We start from the raw sequence: 21,180 nt of genomic DNA, 5'->3' as shown, positions 1-21,180 counted from the left end.
TGACAAGACATAAAAATATCCAGCAAACCCTAACAACATCCAATCACACAAACAACTCCATTCTCCATTCCAATCGAACCCCGACTTTTTGGACTCAATCCGACATAACCAACCAATTCACAGAATATTTGTTAATGCAAAAACATATTTTAATCTTAAAGGTAATTTAGAAAATACTTACAGCGCTTTAAATGCAATATTTCTGAAAGATCACGCACCCAATTTAACTCCCAAAAGCTAACTCGAAAATAATCCACTAAAAATTACAATTTTTATAACTAAAATGGGTTTCAAAAACAAGATAATTTTGAGTAATACTTTTGGGAAACAAAGGGTTGATTTTACTAGGATAAAACTAGAATATTGTGGCTAGAAAAATAAGGCTTATGATAAAGTAAAATCCAACCCAAAAACCAAATTCAAAGCACATGACGTGGTGTCTAAAACAGAGGCATGGTTTGAGTCAGAAAAACACCCGAAAATTCAAGGTTCAACCCACAAGCTAGTACACTAAAAATACTAGAGAAAAGGGGAGGAAAAGCTGACCTTCAAGCTTTATGTTTGGAACAAAAACAGAGCATGTTTTTCAGGTACAAAACAGGGCATAAATTTCATGGAAAAACAAAGAAGAAAGTAGGGATTTTACACCACATTAACAAGGAATAAACAAGGAATAAAGAAGAGGAAGGAGGTGCACAAGGGAGCTCGGCTAGACCTGTAACAATAGAGAGAAACCCATGAAATAAAATGCAGAAAAATAAAAGAGAGGGTTCAGTTTGCAGCACAAGGAACCAAAATGCAAGAGAATAAAATGCAACTAACAGACTGACGATGATGGAAGGAACTTAGCATAAGAGAAGAGAATGTTGTCGGCTAAAAGGGAGAAGAACTAAAAATGAAGGAGAAAAGGAGATGAAGGGGACGACACAAGGGAGAAGAAAGAAGAAAGGAAGAAAGCCCTAAGGGCACACGGCCAAATCGATGCCGTATGGAGTAAATGAGAGGGCTAGATTCAAATGTAACAAGTTGGGCCTGAAATGTGAAGGATTTTGGCCCAAAAACAAGAGAAACCCCACTAAACAAAGCCCAAACTGAAAATAGGGGTCCAACAAGGTAAAAATGCACAATGAAATAAATAAAAGCCAAATAAAAAAAAAAACTAAACATTAATAAAAAAATATTTAAAACCCAACAATAAAATAATTTAAGTTAGAAAGTAATTTAAAAATAAAACAATAATTAATAACAGTAAAGTATATTAAAATAAATTGCACAAGTTCAAGATCATAAAATAAATCTAACGAAAAACACACGTAAAAAGGGAATATTACATTTACCATTTCGGGTGAGAATAGTAGTTAAGACTACCACGGTAAGATTTTTCAATCTTACCAAGATATACGATTAAGTTACCAATAGTTTGTTAAACATGCATAATAATAAATATAATGTGTATGCATTAGGACATGGACTTGTTTTTACAAAACATAACTTCAATGATAGCAGAGTTTTCATACTTCATAACGTTCTTGTTTTCATAAAATAAATTTGATTCATTAATATTTTTGCCTTTAAAGAGGGTGGACGCTCCATAGTTCCCCACAAACCGTGTGCTTCTAGTGATTATTGCATCATATCATAGGTTTATCCACTAGCTGTGAGTATATTATCAGAGTCTTACCTTATGATGTTTCTATTACCATGACTTAGTAGCACCTACCAGTGTTAGGTGTCTTTTGACTTCACTCCAATGATATTTTGATTGCATTTGAGCCCGTTGATTATTTGTCAACCTAGGGTATTTTACTTCATTTTATTCACTCTAGAGCAGACAGTAGAATTCCACTAGAATAATCCCCCATCTTAACATTTTGGAGATGAGATGAGATGAGAAATATATGAATAGTAGTAAAATAGTTTGTAAATAGTAGTGAAATGATTTAAATTAAAATCTTATACGTGGTTTTGGAAAATGAGAGAAAAAAGTTAAATAAAAATATTATAAAATTAAAATAATGTTAAAATATGATTTTTTAATAGTATTTTTGTTTTAAAATTTGAAAAAGATGAATTATTTTTTGTATTTTATTTGAAAGTTAGAGAAAGTTGTAATGATTAAATGAAAAAGTTAAGATTTGAGATTGAAAAGTATTTATATGTGAGTGATGTTTAAATTTTGAGATGAGATGAGAACAAATAAGATGAGATCATCTCAACATCCAAATGAGACTTTAACTTTTCATGCTTGACTCAAAATTCATGACAGGCTCATATGCTTCATGACCTATGTTTGTGCTATATGATAGGTATTCATATTTGTGACAAATGACATCATGGCATAACATAATTACTATAATAATAACAAGAGATTAGGTAAAACATGGTTCACTTGTATGAAATTTACTATCTAGCATACTATCATACACTAAGAGTAAGTAACTTACAGAAATCATTGCGTTTAAAAATTTAGCAGGCTGAAACAAGAGATATACTAAGATTAGGAAATCTCATTAACTAATAAAATATTAGAATCTAATGCTCCTTGAGCACTATTTACACAATTGCCCATTAACCCTTTGGGACTTGCAAATAAATTCCTAAACTTTCAATAATTGCAATTGGGCTCCTAATTTACAAAACTTTACAAATTCTCATGTATTTTCTATTCTAAATTCATTTTTGAATTTAGAAATTAATAAATCATACATCTAAGGCTAAGCAAAAATATGAAAATCCAACTCCGACTCCAATTGTCCGATTTCGAATCTAATTCCGATATTGTACATATTTTATAAAAATATATGTATCTTTTATATATTCATAATATATATTTTATATAACTATAAATTATATAGTTAATTAAATTCAATAATATACTAGTATGAGCAAATTATTATAAAATAATATGTTTATATACTATAATATAAATAGACTAAATTGACTAATAATAGTTTAGTATATGTAAACACCATACTATTAACTATTACTACCTGTAACACTAATGTACATTAACAACTAATGTATAAACACTAATGTATAATAACATGTAATACTAATTATATAATAACTAAAATATAATAACATGTACTAGTATTGTATAGTAACATGTAATACTAATGTATAAACATTAACATATAATAACATATAGTACTAATGTATAATAACATTAATTTTTACAACGATTTTTTTTTTCAATTTTGGTTATATTTTAATAAAATTGAAATTAAAAAATATTTACAAAAAACTGAAATTTAGAAGCCAAAATCCGATTAGTGAGAGCCCAAGATTGTCAAATTGGAACTTCAAATGGGCTAAGAAAAAAAGCTCAAATCTGTCTATGCTTCGACAAATCGGAGTCGAAATCAAATTGGAGACTATGTGAATCAGATTTAGATTTGGTGGTTGAATCCGACCTCTAATAAAGTCGGAGTGTACATGCATCTCCTATGAGAAACCCATCAAGGCTGAGACCCCAAAAACCCTAACTTTCACTTTTTGTGATTTTTTATCCTACTTGCACTATTAAAGACTTAATCCGAATTTAGCACTTAATCACCTTTTAAACTGGAGCTTAGTAACATGTTAAGTCACTAGATTCATATACTTCATGATCATATTTTCATCATATAAACAAACAAATAGAAATACAATACTAACCTTGCAACCCGAAACCCTACCAAGGTGTTCTTAACTTTTCTCTTGCAAATGAACATTAAGAACTTCAACGAACCACTAATCCTAATTTCTAACATGCGAAGTATTCATTTCTATATGGTATTACATAATCCTAAACAATAAATTCATGATATCAAAGAGATAGAATTTGGATCACACACAAAACCCTAAAATTGAAACATGCTTGTTCTTTGTTCTAAAATAATTTGACAAATCCTTACATAGCATGCCAATTTTCTTGAAATAACACACCTAAGATCATCATAATTGAATCCTAGCTAGGTCATAGCACCATATTAATCATATCATGACCAAGACTCAAGATTTAATCAAACAATAGGTTAAAGAATTGATTGGTGGATCAGGGAGGTCCTTTTTTCTTGAGAGAGTGAGGTGAAAGTTTCACTGTCTAGGCAAAGGAGGTTGTCTCTCAGGCTTTTCCTGTAGAGTTTCTTACCATTACTAAGAGTGATCTTTCTTCCATTTGGAAAAGATTAAAATTAATTGAGGAAGAAGAACACGTCATTACTCTTTCTTCAGAGACCCTACAAGTTTTTTAGGCTCAAGGATAGCACTATTTTTTGGTTTTGGTGGTGGCTATTACATATGTGAACAAGGACAAATTTCATACTACAATGTCCAAGGTATGGAATTCTAGAGGGTGGATCAAATTCAGGGATTTTGGTGATAATCATTTTTTGATGGATTTCCAAAATATGGAGGATAAGAACATAATTATGGAAGGTTGATCGTGGTTCTTTGACAAATGGTTGTTCTCAATGCAACATGTTGATGGCTGTAAGGCAGGGAATGATATTGGCTTCAAAACTAAGCCATTCAGGATGCAATTTCATAATCTTTCATTTGAAGGGATGAATGCTAATATTGGCTCTCAACTAGGGGCTAGAGTTGGACAGGTGTTGAGGGTGGATGCTGACGAGGAAGTCATGGGGTGGGGTAAGTTTCTTCGTGCAAGAGTGTTGCTAGACATTATCAAGTCATTGTCTCATGGTAGTTGGTTAAAGCTTGGTGATAGAATGCAATGGATATCCTTTAGGTATGAGAGATTACAAAAGTTTTGCTTCAGGTGTGGTGTTATCAAGCATGATGGTGGCAACTGTGATAAGGTTGATGCTAGGCAACCTTCTTCAAGTTCTACTCAACTTCAATATGGTGCATGGCTCAAGGCACAACCAATGAAGTTATCTCTTACTACTAAGAAACTGTATGGTGGTGGTGGTAATTATGGTGGTTTTTCTTCTCAAAGATGGAGGAAACCTCCTTCCCCAGTTGCTAGTGGTAAAGGCAACATTAATGGAAAGGAGGGAATGCAAGAGGATCGAGAGGCACCTTCTAAAGAACTTAATGCAGATTCTCATCAGTTACAGAAGGAGGTTCATAACGGCTCTGAGGTCAATAAAGACTCATTAAGTGACACGGGGAATATACAAGGTCCAACATGTCATAAAGTTGTTGTGGAATATTCTTCACCATTATTTCAAGAGGATGCAGTTTCCCACATGGCACAACAAGTTACCATTCCTCCAAGTAAGTTACCCTCTATTACTACTTCTGTGGAGGGTAAGAGGGTAACTCCTAGTATTAAGTCTACTTCTGTGGAGGGTAAGAGGGAACTCGTAGTAATGGTTTTCGTCACAAGCCTCCTACTTATATTGCCTTTAAACCTAGAAATCTTGGTAGTTGGAAAATGAGAGCTCGAGGTGTTAACAATTTTAGTTCATCCCCTATGGATACCAGTGTGGGTAGTAGGAAGAAGGGAGCTGTTTTGTCTAAGAAAGATATGATGGACCAACAAAATTCTACGAAGTAGAAGGTTCAACTTAGTCCTACAGAGAGTTAAACACAAGGATCATTGGTGGTGGTTGCTTAACAGCCCCACCAACTCCAATGAGTTGCCTCGGTTGGAATTGTAGAGGGTTTGGAAACCCTCTTATAGTTCGTGAGCTAGGCCATTTGGTCAAAACTAAGGTCCCAAATTTTATTCTTTTGATGGAAACTAAATGTAAAAGAAGTAAGGCCGAGTTGGTTAGAAATAAGTTGGGTTTCAAAAACAATTTTGTTGTGGATTACTTGAGAAGGAGTGGAGGGTTAGCTTTCTTTTAGGATAACCTGTATGAGATGGTGCTGGATACCTACACACAATGTCATATTTCCCTAAAAGTAACTAATAAGGAGAATAATTCCAGTTGTCTTATGACTGGTTTTTATGAAAATCCAGTTATAGCTAAGAGGTCAGAAAGTTGGAGGTTACTTGTTGCTCTTAAACCCATTTCTAATCTACCATGGATCTATTTTGGTGATTTTAATGAAATTATTAGGCAGAGTGAAAATTTTGGGGACCCTAATAGACCTTACCAATAGATGGAAGATTTTAGAGAGGGTTTGCTATATCATGAACCCAATGATTTGGGTTATCAAGGTGGGAAATACACATGGAGTAATAATAAAGAAGGAACTGATTTCACTAAAGAAATGTTGGATTGAGCATTGGAGAATTCAAACTGGTGGTTGCAATTTCATGGCACTATGGTTTATACTCTAGCTGCTAATACTTTAGATCACACTCCTATCTTCATTAAGTTTGATTCTAGAGGCCATCTTGTAAGGAGAGGCAGTAAACCCTTAAGATATGAAGCTTAGTGGGCATTGAGAGAAGAATGTGATGAGGTTGTGAGAAAGCCTTGAGTGTTTAATCCCCTACTCTCAATACTCTTTCTGATACTTCAAGTGGTCTGAATAGATGTAAGGAACAATTGCAAAGGTGGAGTTCAACAGCTTTCAAGGGACAAAAACAGCTTATTAATTCAAAGCTTCAAATGATAAAAACCCTATAGAATGATAATCAGGGGTCCTTCGGTAATGAGATCCGTATGCTTAAGCAGGAAGTTAATAAGATGCTGGAAGAAGATGACCATAATTGGTAGCAAAGGGCTAAACAACAGTGGCTCAAGGAGGGAGACAGATATATAAGCTTCAATCATAAATGTGCTAGCCAGAGAAGGAAGACTAACTTCATTAAGAACATTACCAAGCAGGATGGGAGTGTGCTACATTCTCCTACTGAAATTAGTTCTGAGTTCCAGATTTTTTTCAGAGAGTTATTCACAACTTCTAATTCTGAGGATCTCAGCAGTGTTTGGAAAATTTGGAGCCTCATATTTGTCGCAACCATGAATGCTTCTCTTACAAGAGAGATCAGTTCTAAAGAAATTGAGAAAGATGTTTTTGCGATGAATGGACTTGGTCTCCTAGACCAGATGGCTTCCTAGCCATTTTCTCTCAACAACACAGGCATATAATTGGTAAAGGAGTTTGTGATGCAGTGAGAGAGGCATTCAAATCCAACTCTTTGGATGGTTCCATTAATAAAACTTTCATTGGTTTGATTTCAAAAGTTGCTAAGCCTACAAAAGTGACTGAGTTCAGGTGTATTAGTTTTTGTAATGTTCATTACAAGATTATAGTAAAGGTATTGGCCAATAGACTGAAGTGAATTCTGCCATCTATTATTTCTCCAACTCAAAGTGCATTTATCCTTGGTCGTTTAATCACATATAATTTTATTGTAGCCTATGAACTCCTGCACACAATGAAGAACATGATCAAGGGAAAGGATGGATACTTGGCTTTGAAACTTGACATGAGTAAAGCTTGTGATTGAGTTGAATGATATATTTTAAAAGCTATTATGTCTAAGATGGGCTTTGATAGAAAATGGATTGATTGGATCATGAGGTGTGTGTCAACTATCTCATACTCTCTTCTTATCAATGGAACTCATCAACATAATTTTTATCCTTCGATGGGCATTAGGCAAGGTGACCTTTTGTCACTCTACCTTTTCATTTTATACTCTTAAGCCTTAACTTCCATTTTGAATCATGCTTAATCAGTTGGGTATATTTCTGGCATTCCACTAGCAAGGGAACAGCTACGTGTAAATCATTTTTCTTTGCTAATGATAATTTGATTTTTTACAAGGCAAATTCTATTGAATGGTTTAGGCTACAAAGGCTTTTGTCTATTTATGAATTGGCTTTAGGTCAAAGGGTTAACAAAGACAAAACATCAATTTTAGCAAGAATACAAGAGCTGATGTGAAAGATATTCTTATCAAAATTGCTGGGGTTAGAGCTATTGATTCTTATGAAAATCATAAGAACCTAGGCCTTCCTGCAATGGTAGGAAGACCTAAGGTTGCTTCTTTCAATGGTATTTTGAATAGAGTAAGAGCAAGGCTTTCAAACTGGAAATTGAAATTTCTTTCTCAAGCAGGAAAAGAAATTTTAATCAAATCTGTCATTTTAGCAATACCTACATACAACATGGGGGGTTTTTTAAAAGCCTAAAAGCATCTTGCATGAAATACACAGGGTTATGCTTGCATACTGGTGGGGATAAAAATCAAATGAGAGAAAGATTCAGTGAGTTTCAAAGCATCAACTGGGAAGAAGTTAGGCTGTGGGGGGCCTGCGATTTTGAGATTTGGAGTCATTTAACCTAGCCATGTTGACCAAGCAAGTATGGAGGCTAGTGCAGAACCCTTCCTCTTTGGTAGCTCAAGTCTTCGCTTTAAAGTATTATAACTCAAGCACTTTCTTGAATGCACAGTTAGGAAGAAACCCTTCCTTTCTGTGGAGAAGTCTCTTGCTAGCAAGACCTATTCTCGTTGGATGATAGGAAATGGGAAGGATATTAGAATCTTGTCTGATAGGTGGCTACCTCAAACTCCCTACTTTCAGGTCCAAAGCAGGTGCTCCATCTTATCTGCAGATGCTTTAGTATCAGATCTTATTGATGAAACAACATGTCAATGGAAGGACTAGCTTGTGAGACAAATTTTTTGTCAAGAAGAAGTATAGATGATCTTGAGGACACCAGTTAGCCAATGTGGAAGTGGAGATAAACAGATTTGGACTTGTACTGAGAATGAGATTTTTACTGTAAATTTTCTTATCATACGCAAGTTGAGCTTGGGGAAAGTCAAAAAGGTCAGTGCTCTGTTTATAATTCTGACTAAGATAAGTGGAGACGTTTGTGATTCATAAGCTGTCTAATGCTGAGGAGGCATGTCATGAAGGTTTACCAACCAAGCTAAACCTATTGAAGAAAGGTTGTGGATAATCCCATGTGCCCAATTTGTGATCTGTCTAAGGAGACAGCTGAGCATACATTATGGTCTTGTGCTGCTGCTAGAGATTTTTGGTTCTAGAGCTCAAAAAGTTTACAAAAAGCTAAAATTGCAGACTAAATTTTTAAGGAACTATTGTTTAAACTGTTTGATACATTTGAGGAAAGGGAGCTTATGGAGATTGCTGTGGTGATGTGGAAGATGAGGAAAAGAAGGAATGCAGTGATTCTTGAGAATTTATTCACTTCTCCTCTAGTGCTGTTCAGTCAAGCAAGCCAAAGACTGACAAAAATTCAAACCAGTAATGTAGTCCAACAGGTTAGGATTTCGACTCCAACTACTATTTCATCCTGCTGGTTTCCTTCACCTCAAGGCATTGGCAAAATTAACTGGGACGCATCAGTAGATAGAAATCTATGTTTGGTTTGTTTTGGAGCTATGGCAAGGGACAATGAGGGTCAAGTTTTGGCTACTATGAGGATGAAACAAAGTTTGATACTTGATCCTCTTCTAGCAGAATCTCAATCTCTTGCTGCTTTTCATGAATTAAAGTTTGCTAATGAGCTTGGCTTCAAATGTGTTACCTTAGAAGAGGATGCTCTAAATGTTGTGAATGGTATTAAAACTGGTGCTCTAGGTTAGGACAATTCCAGTTTGATAAAGTCTGATGCAAAATCTGTCTTGGCTCATTTTCAACAATGGACAGTTGCTCATATTCGAAGAACTTCTAATTTAGTTGCTCATGCCTTGGCAAGAAATGCTTTAAGCATTACTGATTTATTATTTGATGTAGAGGAAGTTCCTCAATGTATTGCTGATTTATCGAAAGCATGTTTGAAATTTGAATAAAATTTTGAATGTGCCTTTCAAAATATATATATATATATATCAAACAATAGGCAAGAACCTCAAAGCTTATACCAAAATCATGCATCTATGAGTATTCATCAATGACTCAACTCAAACCCTAGTTTCATGGTTCAAAAAAATACGTAACACATAGATCTAAATCTTATCAAAAAAAAGGTTTTGAAGGTCTAGTCACCAAACCAACTTAGATTTGAAAAATGTTGGTATAGCTTTTTTGTAGAGAGAGAAGCTCCAACTTCTCTCTAAGGAAAAACTCCTAGCACCCAAGCAAATTTGAGGACGGGGAGCTTCGGCTCCTCCCTCCTCCCCCCCTCGTCTTCTTCCTCCTTCCTTTTCTCTCTTTGTTTCTTTTATTTCTTAGTTTTTATTTTCAGGCCAAGGAAGACAAAAACACTGATCTAATGCTCTCTAGCGCCCAAAGACTTGCACGTGCCCCATCACAAGCTTCATATGGAGCTGATCTTTCAGATGGGCAAAGAAGTTCGCTGAAAGGAGTGGCGCGTGAGCCACATGTGCGGTTTGAAGTAGGCGCGTGAAGCCCACGTGCCTCCATCCAATGAGCGTTTTAGCCGCCACGCATTGCTGTCGTGCATCAGACTCTTCAGATCTGCTAGTGGACATTTTTTCCAGACTCAGTTTCTGTGGTTTTTTAGTGCTTTCATGTATTTTTGTTTCGGTTTTCATGTATTTTCACGTTTTTTCTGTTTATTTCTTTTTGTTTTAGGTTGTACTAGGAATAAACAAAAATCTGAAAAAAAAAAAAAATAGAAAACATTGTTTCTAAGACCAGGGGTCTGTAGAGTTGTGCTCCACTCCTGGGGAGGGGGAGCTTTGTGTCATGTCTTAGACAATGGTTTAAGATTGAGATCTATCTCTTAGACGGTTAGTCTGAAAGCGTTAGACAAGACCCTGCCAGTTACAAAGAGATTTGTGGGTTGGAGAGCTATAAAAGTTATAATTTGGCTTATATTTTTCAAATTAGAAGTTGTAATTGTCCATTTTATGAATGAATGAAAAAATATTTCACTATAAAAAAAAATTAAAAAAAAAAACCAACTTAGATTTCAAAAGAGTCAACTTCTTCAATGAGGACTTAACTAACATTTTGGTTTTTTTACCAACTCAAATAGATTCATGAAAATTTGAGTGAAGGCACTTATTTTACAAACTCAAACCAATAATGTTTGTAGTTTTTACATATCTATATAATATTTGTATTTATAATTTTTGTTTCTTGTTTGTAATTTTAATTTATTTTTCTATAATTGTTTTAGATTTTATAATTTCACAGTCTCACAGCACAACTCAAGCTTTACTCACTTTCCCACCATCGTGACCACCCAAAATTCTAATATTTAGAATAATGCGAAATGATATCATTTAAATTATGTGACAACTTGTAATATTTTTAGATTAATATATATTATTGTAATAACTTAGGATTATTAGTAGCAACTTAGAAGTATACAAGTTTTTAATTTGTATTATTGTAATATCTTTTTTTTTTCTTTTTCTAATTAAGCATGAAGGTTATAATTTTTAGCTTTTAGCCTTTTACAATGCTCTTCTTGATTTTTTGAATTTAGAAACATGTTTTAGACCAATGGACCGTGGACCCATTTGGGCAGGGGAGGGCGGAGTGCAGATGGCACCCTAACTGCATGGACAAACTACACAAGCCCATGCATGTACAAAGTACTTGGACCCGCACACGGACAAAGTTAACAGATTGACATGAAAGTGCCATATCAGCACGCCAACGGTTAAGGTTGACCAATCAATGATGATCTACGTTGTTGACCCGTTAGCAACTTAGTTGGACAGTTACAATAATATTCTAAGGGCAGGTTTGAATAAAATTCTTATTTATTTAATTTTTAAATATAATTTAAATATAAATTTTTAAACTAATTATTATAATTTTTTTAAATTTTTAAATAAAAAAAAACAATTCTAACCTTTTAAATCTCTAAATAAAAATAATATAATATAATTATATTTTTATAATATTTTAATTATATAATATTTTTTATTTAATTTTTTTCTCATTTTTTAAAATCTAAAAATACTCAATTTCAACTATTTTATTACTATTTACAAATTATCTTATTATTATTTATAAAATTTTCATATTCTCTCACTAGCCTAACTTTATTACGTTGGCAGACAACACATTGAGTTAAAATATAGATCGGTGCTACCTGTTGTTTGAGTAACACTCGAAGTGACTGTTAGTTTTTTTTTTTTTTTTTCTCTTTTCACATTTTTAATAGATTTAAATTTTTAAAAAAATTAAAAAAATATACTTATATATTTAAAATCATTTCGTTAATAATTAAATAAATAAAAAATTAACCAACAGCGGTCAAGTGGGGGCAATATATAAGGCTAGCTTTTCCGTAAAATATATGCTAGCTTGACATGACATGTTAACGTTGACCAGTCAACATTAATTTTAGCTTGATTGGCATGCAGTGTCACATCACTATCATTGGTGCATTAGTACTTTTGTTCCTTTATATAATATAATGATACAGTTAATAATCATTTTACAATACGAAAAATACATTTTTTCCCGTTAAATTAAAATTAAAAAAAGATTATAAAAATGTTGTAGGCTTGTATTTTAGGAGATCTAAAGATTAGATAATAAGTACGAGGCATCTCAACGTTAATAGCCAGCATGGGCATGCCCCCACCCATGACATCAGACCTTCAAAGATAGAATAGATTCTGCAATATCCATTGAAAACTGAAGTCAACATAACAAGATCGAGTCCCTACTCAAAACAAGAATATATATTTATCCACTCCCCCACCCACCTCCCTGCATTATTAAGAGAGCAACCCCATTGGATGGCACCAACAGCACAACAAGACCCGGAACTTGAAAGGACCCCCTCCCATTGTGCATTTTCAGATCAGAAAGTCATAACTGCACCCCACCTCACGTTCTCTGTCAGCAACTCTTATTAGCCTACAATTTACAACCACCACAAGTTCGCATGACATGCGGTCACAGGCTCACAAACGTGGCCTGCCCTCGACCGCTCAAATTGTCCACCAGTAGAGAGAAAGCCCGTCGTAAATGACCCTCTTCAGTGTAGAGATGGATGTCCTCAGTGTCGTTTTCTCCTTCGTGTCCTGTTTTTTTGTGTCTACGTACGTGATCAGTTGTTCCATGTGGGGGGTCGTGGGGCCACCTGAGGATCAGCCTGTGGAGATGAGACCAGAATACGCAGGTGGTCCCAACCCATTGGGTCTCTGATGCCTGTTATATTTTTTTTTTTTTTCAGAAAATCTGCTGGCAGACGAGGCCCATCTAGATCGTGGTGACACGATGCCACGTCAGAAGGGACGAGAGCCATTGATGTGAGGAGGGATGGTGGAGATGCCTTGTCTGGAGAGTTCTGTTAGTACACTCTCAGTGGAGGGAGGCTTGAGGCCCAAGGGCAAGGGTAGCCATGGCTTGCTGATTGCCTCTTTAACAACCTTGTCTATCACCTCATCTGCCTGCGAACAACACAAAAATCTTAATGTAAAAACCTCACGGGCACTTGGTATTTGGAAAATATGTTTCCCTCGTACTAGCTAGCTAGGTACCTGCATGTGAATGATTTTGACAGTAAATGGGACGGCCTTATTTATTATGACTTCTGTCTATAGCCAAAGTAGGTTTTGGACCATATGGGAGGGACCACCTTTGTACATAAGATAGCTTCTGTTTCATATAACTTTCAACATTTTCAAAATTTTTTTGTTTTTAACGTATGTAGAAATAAGATAAAGTGATGTTCTTGTTTACTTAAACTAAAAACTACTCTAGGAAACTATGGCTTGGTCACCGCATCTGTTGGAAGAAAATGGGTATCGACATCTAAGTTTTAGAAGAAGGGGCAAGACAAGGAGGTGTATTACCGGCTGCAGGTCAAAAGAATTTTGTGTCATGCCAGAGCTAATATCAACTGCACCTGAATGGTGAAACCCTGAAGTGTCCTGCATTTCAAAGAATGTGAATTCAGAGGATTGTTAGAAGTGCGTATCTTTGTATGCATGGTTGGATATTGAAACATTGAGCAATGCATGAAAACATGATCTGAACCTCTTCATGGGCATACTCACTTGAGGGAATGAAGGATATGCGCAGTGTGGAGATGTCATAACAGGGCAGCCCCAAGCATCAGCAGCCATCTGAAACATCAAAATAACCCCAAGATCAGTATGACATGGGAGTACCTTCCCCCATCATGCTAGTTACACTAAATTTCGCAGGTTTCATGGGTGTTGACAGTAATATGCATATTAGTCTTCATAGAAACATGCATTATTACCCCCGGATAAGGCTTCCAATTCCAATTATCTGTTGGCTGCCATGCAGGATAACCAGTACCCCACATCTGGACTCCAGCTGAGTTACCACCATGCGGGCCCCATATTGGATAAACAGGAGGCATGGAGAGCGTGTGATTAGAATGATATGAGGGGATGGCCATGACTGGTCTATGTGGATAATAACTTCTTTGCATTACATCCCTTGCATGCGGCCATCTCCGTTCCTCTTCCTTGGGCAAGATGTGTCTCTTGTGCATCCTGTATTTCTGTTTGAGAAAAAATACATACACATCAGGTTAACAAATCTGTTTGGTTGAACTTGTTTGAAAAGTGATTTTACAACCCCCAGAAGCAATTTTAGAAAGTTTCTTATTGGTCAAAAATTTACCTATTGGGATATGCTAATAAACACAAAATTTACCTTTAAGTTGGTGGAGTCTTCTACCCCAAAATTTGTTTTTGAAGTCCGAAAAATGGAAACCACCAAAAGGTAGTGGAAAAAGAAAGTGGTTTTAATCTATGAAATATCGTATGGATCGACAGACACAAGAACAAGAACATCTTGCTAAATTGGGATAGAATACAAGTTAATTAATTAATCAATGAATAAATGTTAATCAACATATTATATATATATTTTAATTTAAAAGTATCATAAGCGCAAAAGATTCAAAACATGTCAAACCAATATTGGAAGTAATAATATATAGGAAGGAAACAAACATTCAAAGTATAAAGTAACTATCATCCATGCATGTTTCATTTTATAAATATCCTTAAATATAACATTAATCAATGTCCCCAAAATAACATCAATCTATATTTTATTTTGTCCCTTAAATATTCAAAGTTAAGCATTTTGGTCCCCTTTTCTAACATTTGACCTAGAAGCATTTTGAAATTGCATTTAGAACCTCATTTTTTATCACTAAATTTTATTTTACCCCAAACATGTGTACATGATTTATATAATCAAAGTATGTGGTTGAGTTCCAAACGTATCCAAATTTAAAATTGGATATAAAAAAATAAAAAAAACCTGTGGACATGCGTCATAAATATATCCAGCTGTGTTACAGCTGTATTGATTTCCAATACATTGTTAACATGGATACTTCAGCCTTCTGAAGTATACATGCTTTCATATGTTTTAACTAATACTACCTAACAAGCCATGGAAAAGAGGCATAAGGGTGGTCAAAACCTGGAGATGGCTTGCTACGTTATGCCTCGTTAAACCTTCCACTTTCATGAGCTCTAGTATCCGAGAAGGAATGGCTTGATCGACACCTAGTTGTTCAACTGCCCGCACAAACTTTTTGTGCAGTTCTTGTGTCCAGTCTATCTGAAACCAAAACATATAAACACCAAATTATACTCTCATCGTCATTTACCATGTCCAATAGTGATCCTAAAACAATCCAAATTAGGAATAACTTTTCCTACGAGTGCACATCTAGGACTAATCATGAAGATACGGCAAATGAAAACAAAGGCACAAGAGAAAGCCATTGTGCAAGCACTAGGTGAACTAACGATGATACCAAGTTACACATGCAGGCTTTTTGATAAATTCACAGTTTTTTTTTTTCTTTTTACACGTAATCAAAGATTTTATTAAAAAAAAGGTAAAAGACATAGCTCATGCACACAAGTAGTATACAAGAGGAACTTTATTAGAAGTAGAAAAGGAGACAAGAAAATCATGGAAGTTCAATCAATTACAATCTATAGCTTCCAAGAGGAACAAAGTATAAAAAAAAGAAAGTTTTAAGTTACTCCAACATCCGCCAGTGATCCTCAAAACTCCTGAAAGTTCTGCTGTTATATACTCTGAGTTGATTGGGGCTTTGCATTTTGGTTAAAATCTAGATTCCAAAACCATAAGTTTCAAACATGCGATAAAAGAACATTCTCTTCTCGCTTCATAACAACAGAGAAAACTTTGGTATGTGAAAATCATATATTAGGTTGAAAAGTATGATGAACAGGCATTAAAACAGCTACTTGAAAAATCTAAGGATCTTTTAAGAGTAAATTTCAGTTGTTTAGGCAGTACTTTTTGGTTTCAGCACCCGCATGTGTGTGTCTGACCATGTGCACTTCTTTACATATGACATTAATGCAAAACTATAGGCAACAACTGAGAGATTGTTTGTAATTCTTATGTACTTCTCAAGCGTTATCAATTTATTTATTGGATCATATGGGAGAAATTAGGAAAACGCTCTTAACATGGGGATTTATGGGCGATTTCTTTAAAAAAAATTGTTATAACTTTCATGAACTATATTACCTTCATCTTCTTCCGATTAGCTCGAGTCACGCTAGAATTAAATCCAGATGGTTTACTTGGGATCTCAGCACCACCACCACTGCCACCGCCACCTCCACCGCCACCACCTATATTGTCAAGATTGTCTTTATCATGTTGGTGAGGAGACACCTTTCCCTCACTTTTAAAACCATCAGCAGACTCCTCTTCCTCTTTGATCAGACACTCATGTTGTGTTTCAGGTTTGCCATCCTGAAGAGTGCCTTCAGCAACTGAATCATCACAAGTAGTTTCGACAGATTTAGATTCACCATCTTGTTCACCATTATCCTTTTCTGTTGAGCAGTTAGTTTGATCTTGGCAATCCCCATCATCAAGTAACCTTGCTCCCTGTTTCAATTGTGGGGTTGAAGGAGCAGGGTACTTATCACTACCTCCTGAGTGTTCATGGTCATTTTCATAAACAAGAGACCCATTTTTGGTTTCGCTTGATATTTTATTATTCAATTCTCCATTTTCCAGCGGTAGCTGCAGCATGGATGCTACAGACTCTTTGACAGGCTTTAGTGACTCACAGAGGATGCTACCCCCAGCATTGAATGCCTGTTAAAGATTCACAACATTAGGATTGTTTTGCTCGGAGCAATTGTATTATGTATATGATGGAAAGTCCCAACATATTGCTCTCAGAATTGTCAGACCTTATGAACCACATGCTGCCAAATATTCCTCAGTTTGTCCTCAGAGAGTGGCTTCCGCAGGAACTCAACTGCACCGAGCTGAAAATAAATGCTAAAATAGACACATTAATACCTACGAACAATTCAAGGTCCGAATTTGATGAACTGAGAATCAAACTCCCAGAAACTAAGTAGACAACCATAAGTTGAGAGTACTTCTGTGATTTGAAAACAAAAGGCAAAATCATGTAAAAAGAAAAAAAAAACCCAAAAGCAAAAGATAAGATCGCATGATTCTATGTGTACTGATAATATATGAAAAGGCTGGAGTTAAAATCTTACCGCTATGCACTTCATCATGGTGCTCAGGCAATGGACGTTTGAAGTCACTGCAACAGAAACACATGATGCTTTGCATAAGAAATTGTAGTTCTAGTTTTATATTTGTTAAACAGCTTCAGTTAAACAAAATATTGAAAAAGATTACAAACAGGTATCATTAAGGAAAAACCAGAACAAAATCTAATGGATTAAACAGACAGGAAAAAGAAAAAACTATAAGAACTGAAATACAGATAAACATATTGTCAAATGATTAAAAAGCCTTCACATGGAATGTACAGCTTGGGATTAATTTCTAAACTTACTAATGGTCGGCACGTCCTTTGCAGTTTCAAGAAACTTAAAGCTTCCATGGTTGTCGCTTGTACCCACCTGTTACAGCACGTTAGTGTCAGAGATACATACATAGTTGGGAACAATTAATGCAACATAGCATAAAAGGTTTAATTATCTTGATGATAAGGAAGCCATTATGTTAATTCAGTTGGATTAAGCATGCATCAGGATGGTGCTATTGATAAAATGAGATGCTGGAAGCATGTCCACCTGGATGCATTTGCAAGAAAATATATTCTTAGAAGGGAACAGTGGAGATCATTTTCCTAATTGAATGTTTTAAATATCTGATAACATTGTTTTTTCCTATTAAGCGTGTCATATTTAAAAAGAAAAAATTTGGAAAATTTGTAATGTTCTGGTGCCAACAAAGGTTATTTACCTCAACGATAGCAAGATGAAAGCTTTCAGGCTTGTTTACAATTGCAGTCAAAGCTTCATTCTCATTGCAGAATGTAGTAACTGTAGCAGAAAAGGTGAACACATCACATATATGTAACACGTGCACGAACACAAAGGAAAGAAAAAAGTATGAAGGTAGACAGAGAAAATTGAAAATTTTACTAATAAAGATAGACAGAGAGAACTAAGAATTTCACTAAGATCCAATTAACACAATGATGGATGATTGCTTCTTCTTCTTTTTTTAACTTTTTTTTTTCCTTTTTTGCTAAAGATGGATGGTTTTTTTTAAGAGATCTAAACATTACCATTTTCAAACGCTCATTCCTCAAATATACTGGTTTTTAACCTGTTCTAAGCAATATCAAATTATCATTGTCAGGAACTGACTACTGATTATCACAAGCAATTAAAGGTACGAAAGATATTCAAAATGCTATCTCGAAATTTCCTAACATGGTAACATATTAGTTTCGTCATTTGGACCAGATGAAATTCATCTACAGCCAACAGTTGGAGCTGTGTTGAAAATAGCAAGAAATTGGTTCCTCCTCAGGATCTTCACAACTACCATCTATTCTTAGATGACTAAAATCCAAACCACATGCTTACAAAGAAGCTCAGTCAAGATTATGTACAGAAATGGGGCACTATCAGATGCAAACATGCATGGGGACCAATGCAGTTTTATGAAAGATTAGGTAATGTGGGAAAAGTGGAAAAGCGAAACTTCTCGTTTGGGATAGATAATCGTTTAAAAAAATGCTAAGAACATAAAGGAAAATTCATCTCTAACCAATATAATCCATTGCCTCAAGCTTTGATCTTATCTCAGCCGCAGAACTGCTGTCTCCATCAAGCAGAAGCACCCTAAGTCCCTTCGGAAAGTCTTTCCACTCCTGCAAATCATTAGCAGTGCAAACCATAGCTGGTTTGGCATCGTTTCCTAGGCCGCCGATGAGTCTTGCAGATCGCTGCTTAACAACATCCACACAATTCTGTTTGAACCCCATGAATCACACATCAGAACTATCTTTTCTTGTTCTAATACTCTATATTCGCAATCCAAATTAATTAGCAAAACGAAACAATCAAAAGATGTGAGAGAGAGAGAGAGACAGACAGACAGACAGACAGCAGAGAAGAAGCAGACATATTGAGGATACCATATTGCAAATTGATCATGCTTACTCAGTAATGACCCATTACAAAGCAACATGTTGTCTGATATCTGAAGATTTGATCATAACAAGGTAAAATTAAACACAAAGACTTGAAAGAACAGTGCAAGGACAAGTATTAATTATGCATGGATCAAGTGTTAGACTATTCATTTACTTAAAACTTACCTGCCAGAAAGGCACACAAGGGAAAAAGAATAAAAAAAATATATATATATATATGTATATATATATAAAAGAAACAGATGAGCAACTGATGAATAATCATTCTGGAAATTTAAGCCAACAATAAAAGGAGAAATTCAAAGTGTAAAGATCTTAAAAAACCCATGCGAGCCTTTAAAAAAGGCACGGACGAACACACAAGAAAATCTTGAAATTAAAAATTAAAAAAAAAAAGAGTATGAAGAAAAAAAATTTAAAGCACCTTGACGAAGAAAGCCTGGGATTTGTTCGGAGTGAAACTAGACAGACAACCCAAATCATAATGCTAGAAGAACAACACATGCATGCATATTAACAAGAACAAAACTCACCAGAAAATAGTCTAAATCTCTCTCAAAACGAACACAGAAAAAGCAAATCAGCATGCATGTGTCAAAGCAACATATCACAGAATACACAGAATATAGTCAATACACACAAAAATCACCCATCTTTTTCACCTCTTTGATCTTCTTATCTACCTTGAATGAACAGTGTTCTTCTTCTCTCCTCAGGTACTCTTTCTTCCACTTCTACCTTCTTTGTCTGTGTGCAGAACTGAGACAGAGAGAGGTTTAAGTGCGCTTGTTGAGGGGAGGCCGTGACTTACTGTACAGTTGCCATCGTGTATTACGGACCACAGAATATGCAAAAGACTCTTCCCAAAAGGTCAATAAGCTTTTCTCCCGCGTCCCTTTGGATTAATATCCCAAAAACTAACCAGAAAATTAGAAAGATACAAACTTTTTACCCCGCATCACAATTCTGCTTTCAACAAAGTTCAACACATTTGCTGCAGCTGTAATTGTTCCATCATTGTCATATAACCGACGCCCTCCCTTTTTCCTTTTCTTTCTTTGAAAATTTTCTTGGCTTTTCCGAAACACGAAAATCTCATTGAACTCCTTTAACAAAAAATTTCTGCTACTGTCAATAAGTTAAACGGATCTGTCAAAAAGTAATCGATCCTTTTTTTGGAGTTATGTATATTGTTTTTATCCATATTATATATATATATCAATTAATAAAATAAAAATAATAATTACAGTAATGAATATATAAATACCATATAATTATTTTTAAAAAAATAAATAAATATAAGATTCATATAAAATTAAATTAAATTTTTAATAATAAATTTTACTCTTTTTTAAAAATAATTATATAATATTTACGCTCTTCATAATTATATTTAACATTATTCTTAATTAAAAATACCACTTTAAAAGAATGAACAAGCTGATTAAAGATATGACTTTTGGAGGAATTATTAGACACTCGACCAACAACACTTGTAATTTAAAGTTGTTCAAGTAATTGATTGCAATATACAGACCTAATAATCATTGAGTAGTTTCCTTTATAGACGAATGTAGCCAGTGATGGGTTGCTAACGATGATACGACTTTTCACCATTTTTAATTGTCATCTTTTGCCCTTTATTCCAATTATAGGAAAGCTACATCTCCTACCAAGCAAAGTCACCCTTCCACTTTCAAATTCTAATGCCTTTCCATTCAATAGTTTTACTATTCATAAATCTCGTGTGCCAAATATTATATAATTTTTTATTTTTTAAATTTTATAAAATTTTATTATTTTAAAATAATTAAATTATTCTATTCATCATTCATATATCACATATCTGATAAGAGAAAAAAATAAAAAAAAAATAACAAAATAAATAATGTGTGATGTGTGATGTATATGAATATAATTTTTCTTCATTCA

General features: G+C 34.6%; 1 protein-coding gene across 5 annotated transcripts; it reads right to left on the bottom strand.

Annotated features, from left to right (window-relative positions):
• Positions 1–12,411: 12,411 nt before the first annotated feature.
• Positions 12,412–20,306, bottom strand: LOC122281452 (two-component response regulator-like APRR2). 5 transcript variants are annotated; one of them, XM_043092937.1, is made up of 12 exons: positions 19,911–20,296; positions 18,861–19,038; positions 18,045–18,124; positions 17,632–17,698; positions 17,327–17,373; positions 17,006–17,083; positions 16,326–16,907; positions 15,234–15,374; positions 14,029–14,295; positions 13,820–13,888; positions 13,616–13,693; positions 12,412–13,210 (listed from the first exon to the last, which is right to left on the bottom strand). In XM_043092937.1, exons 2-12 carry the CDS (start codon positions 18,988–18,990, stop codon positions 13,046–13,048), a joined length of 1,704 nt encoding a protein of 567 aa, XP_042948871.1. In that variant the 5' UTR covers positions 18,991–19,038; positions 19,911–20,296; the 3' UTR covers positions 12,412–13,045. The 5 variants fall into 5 exon arrangements, with proteins under 5 accessions (XP_042948871.1, XP_042948872.1, XP_042948869.1 ...); XM_043092938.1 differs by having other exon boundaries at positions 19,932–20,296; XM_043092935.1 differs by having other exon boundaries at positions 18,861–19,062; positions 19,911–20,294.
• Positions 20,307–21,180: the final 874 nt, after the last annotated feature.

Source organism: Carya illinoinensis, chromosome 11 (assembly GCF_018687715.1).
Source record: "Carya illinoinensis cultivar Pawnee chromosome 11, C.illinoinensisPawnee_v1, whole genome shotgun sequence".
In the NCBI taxonomy this organism is placed as follows: Eukaryota; Viridiplantae; Streptophyta; class Magnoliopsida; order Fagales; family Juglandaceae; genus Carya; species Carya illinoinensis.
This window is presented reverse-complemented; position numbering and strand designations above follow the sequence as displayed.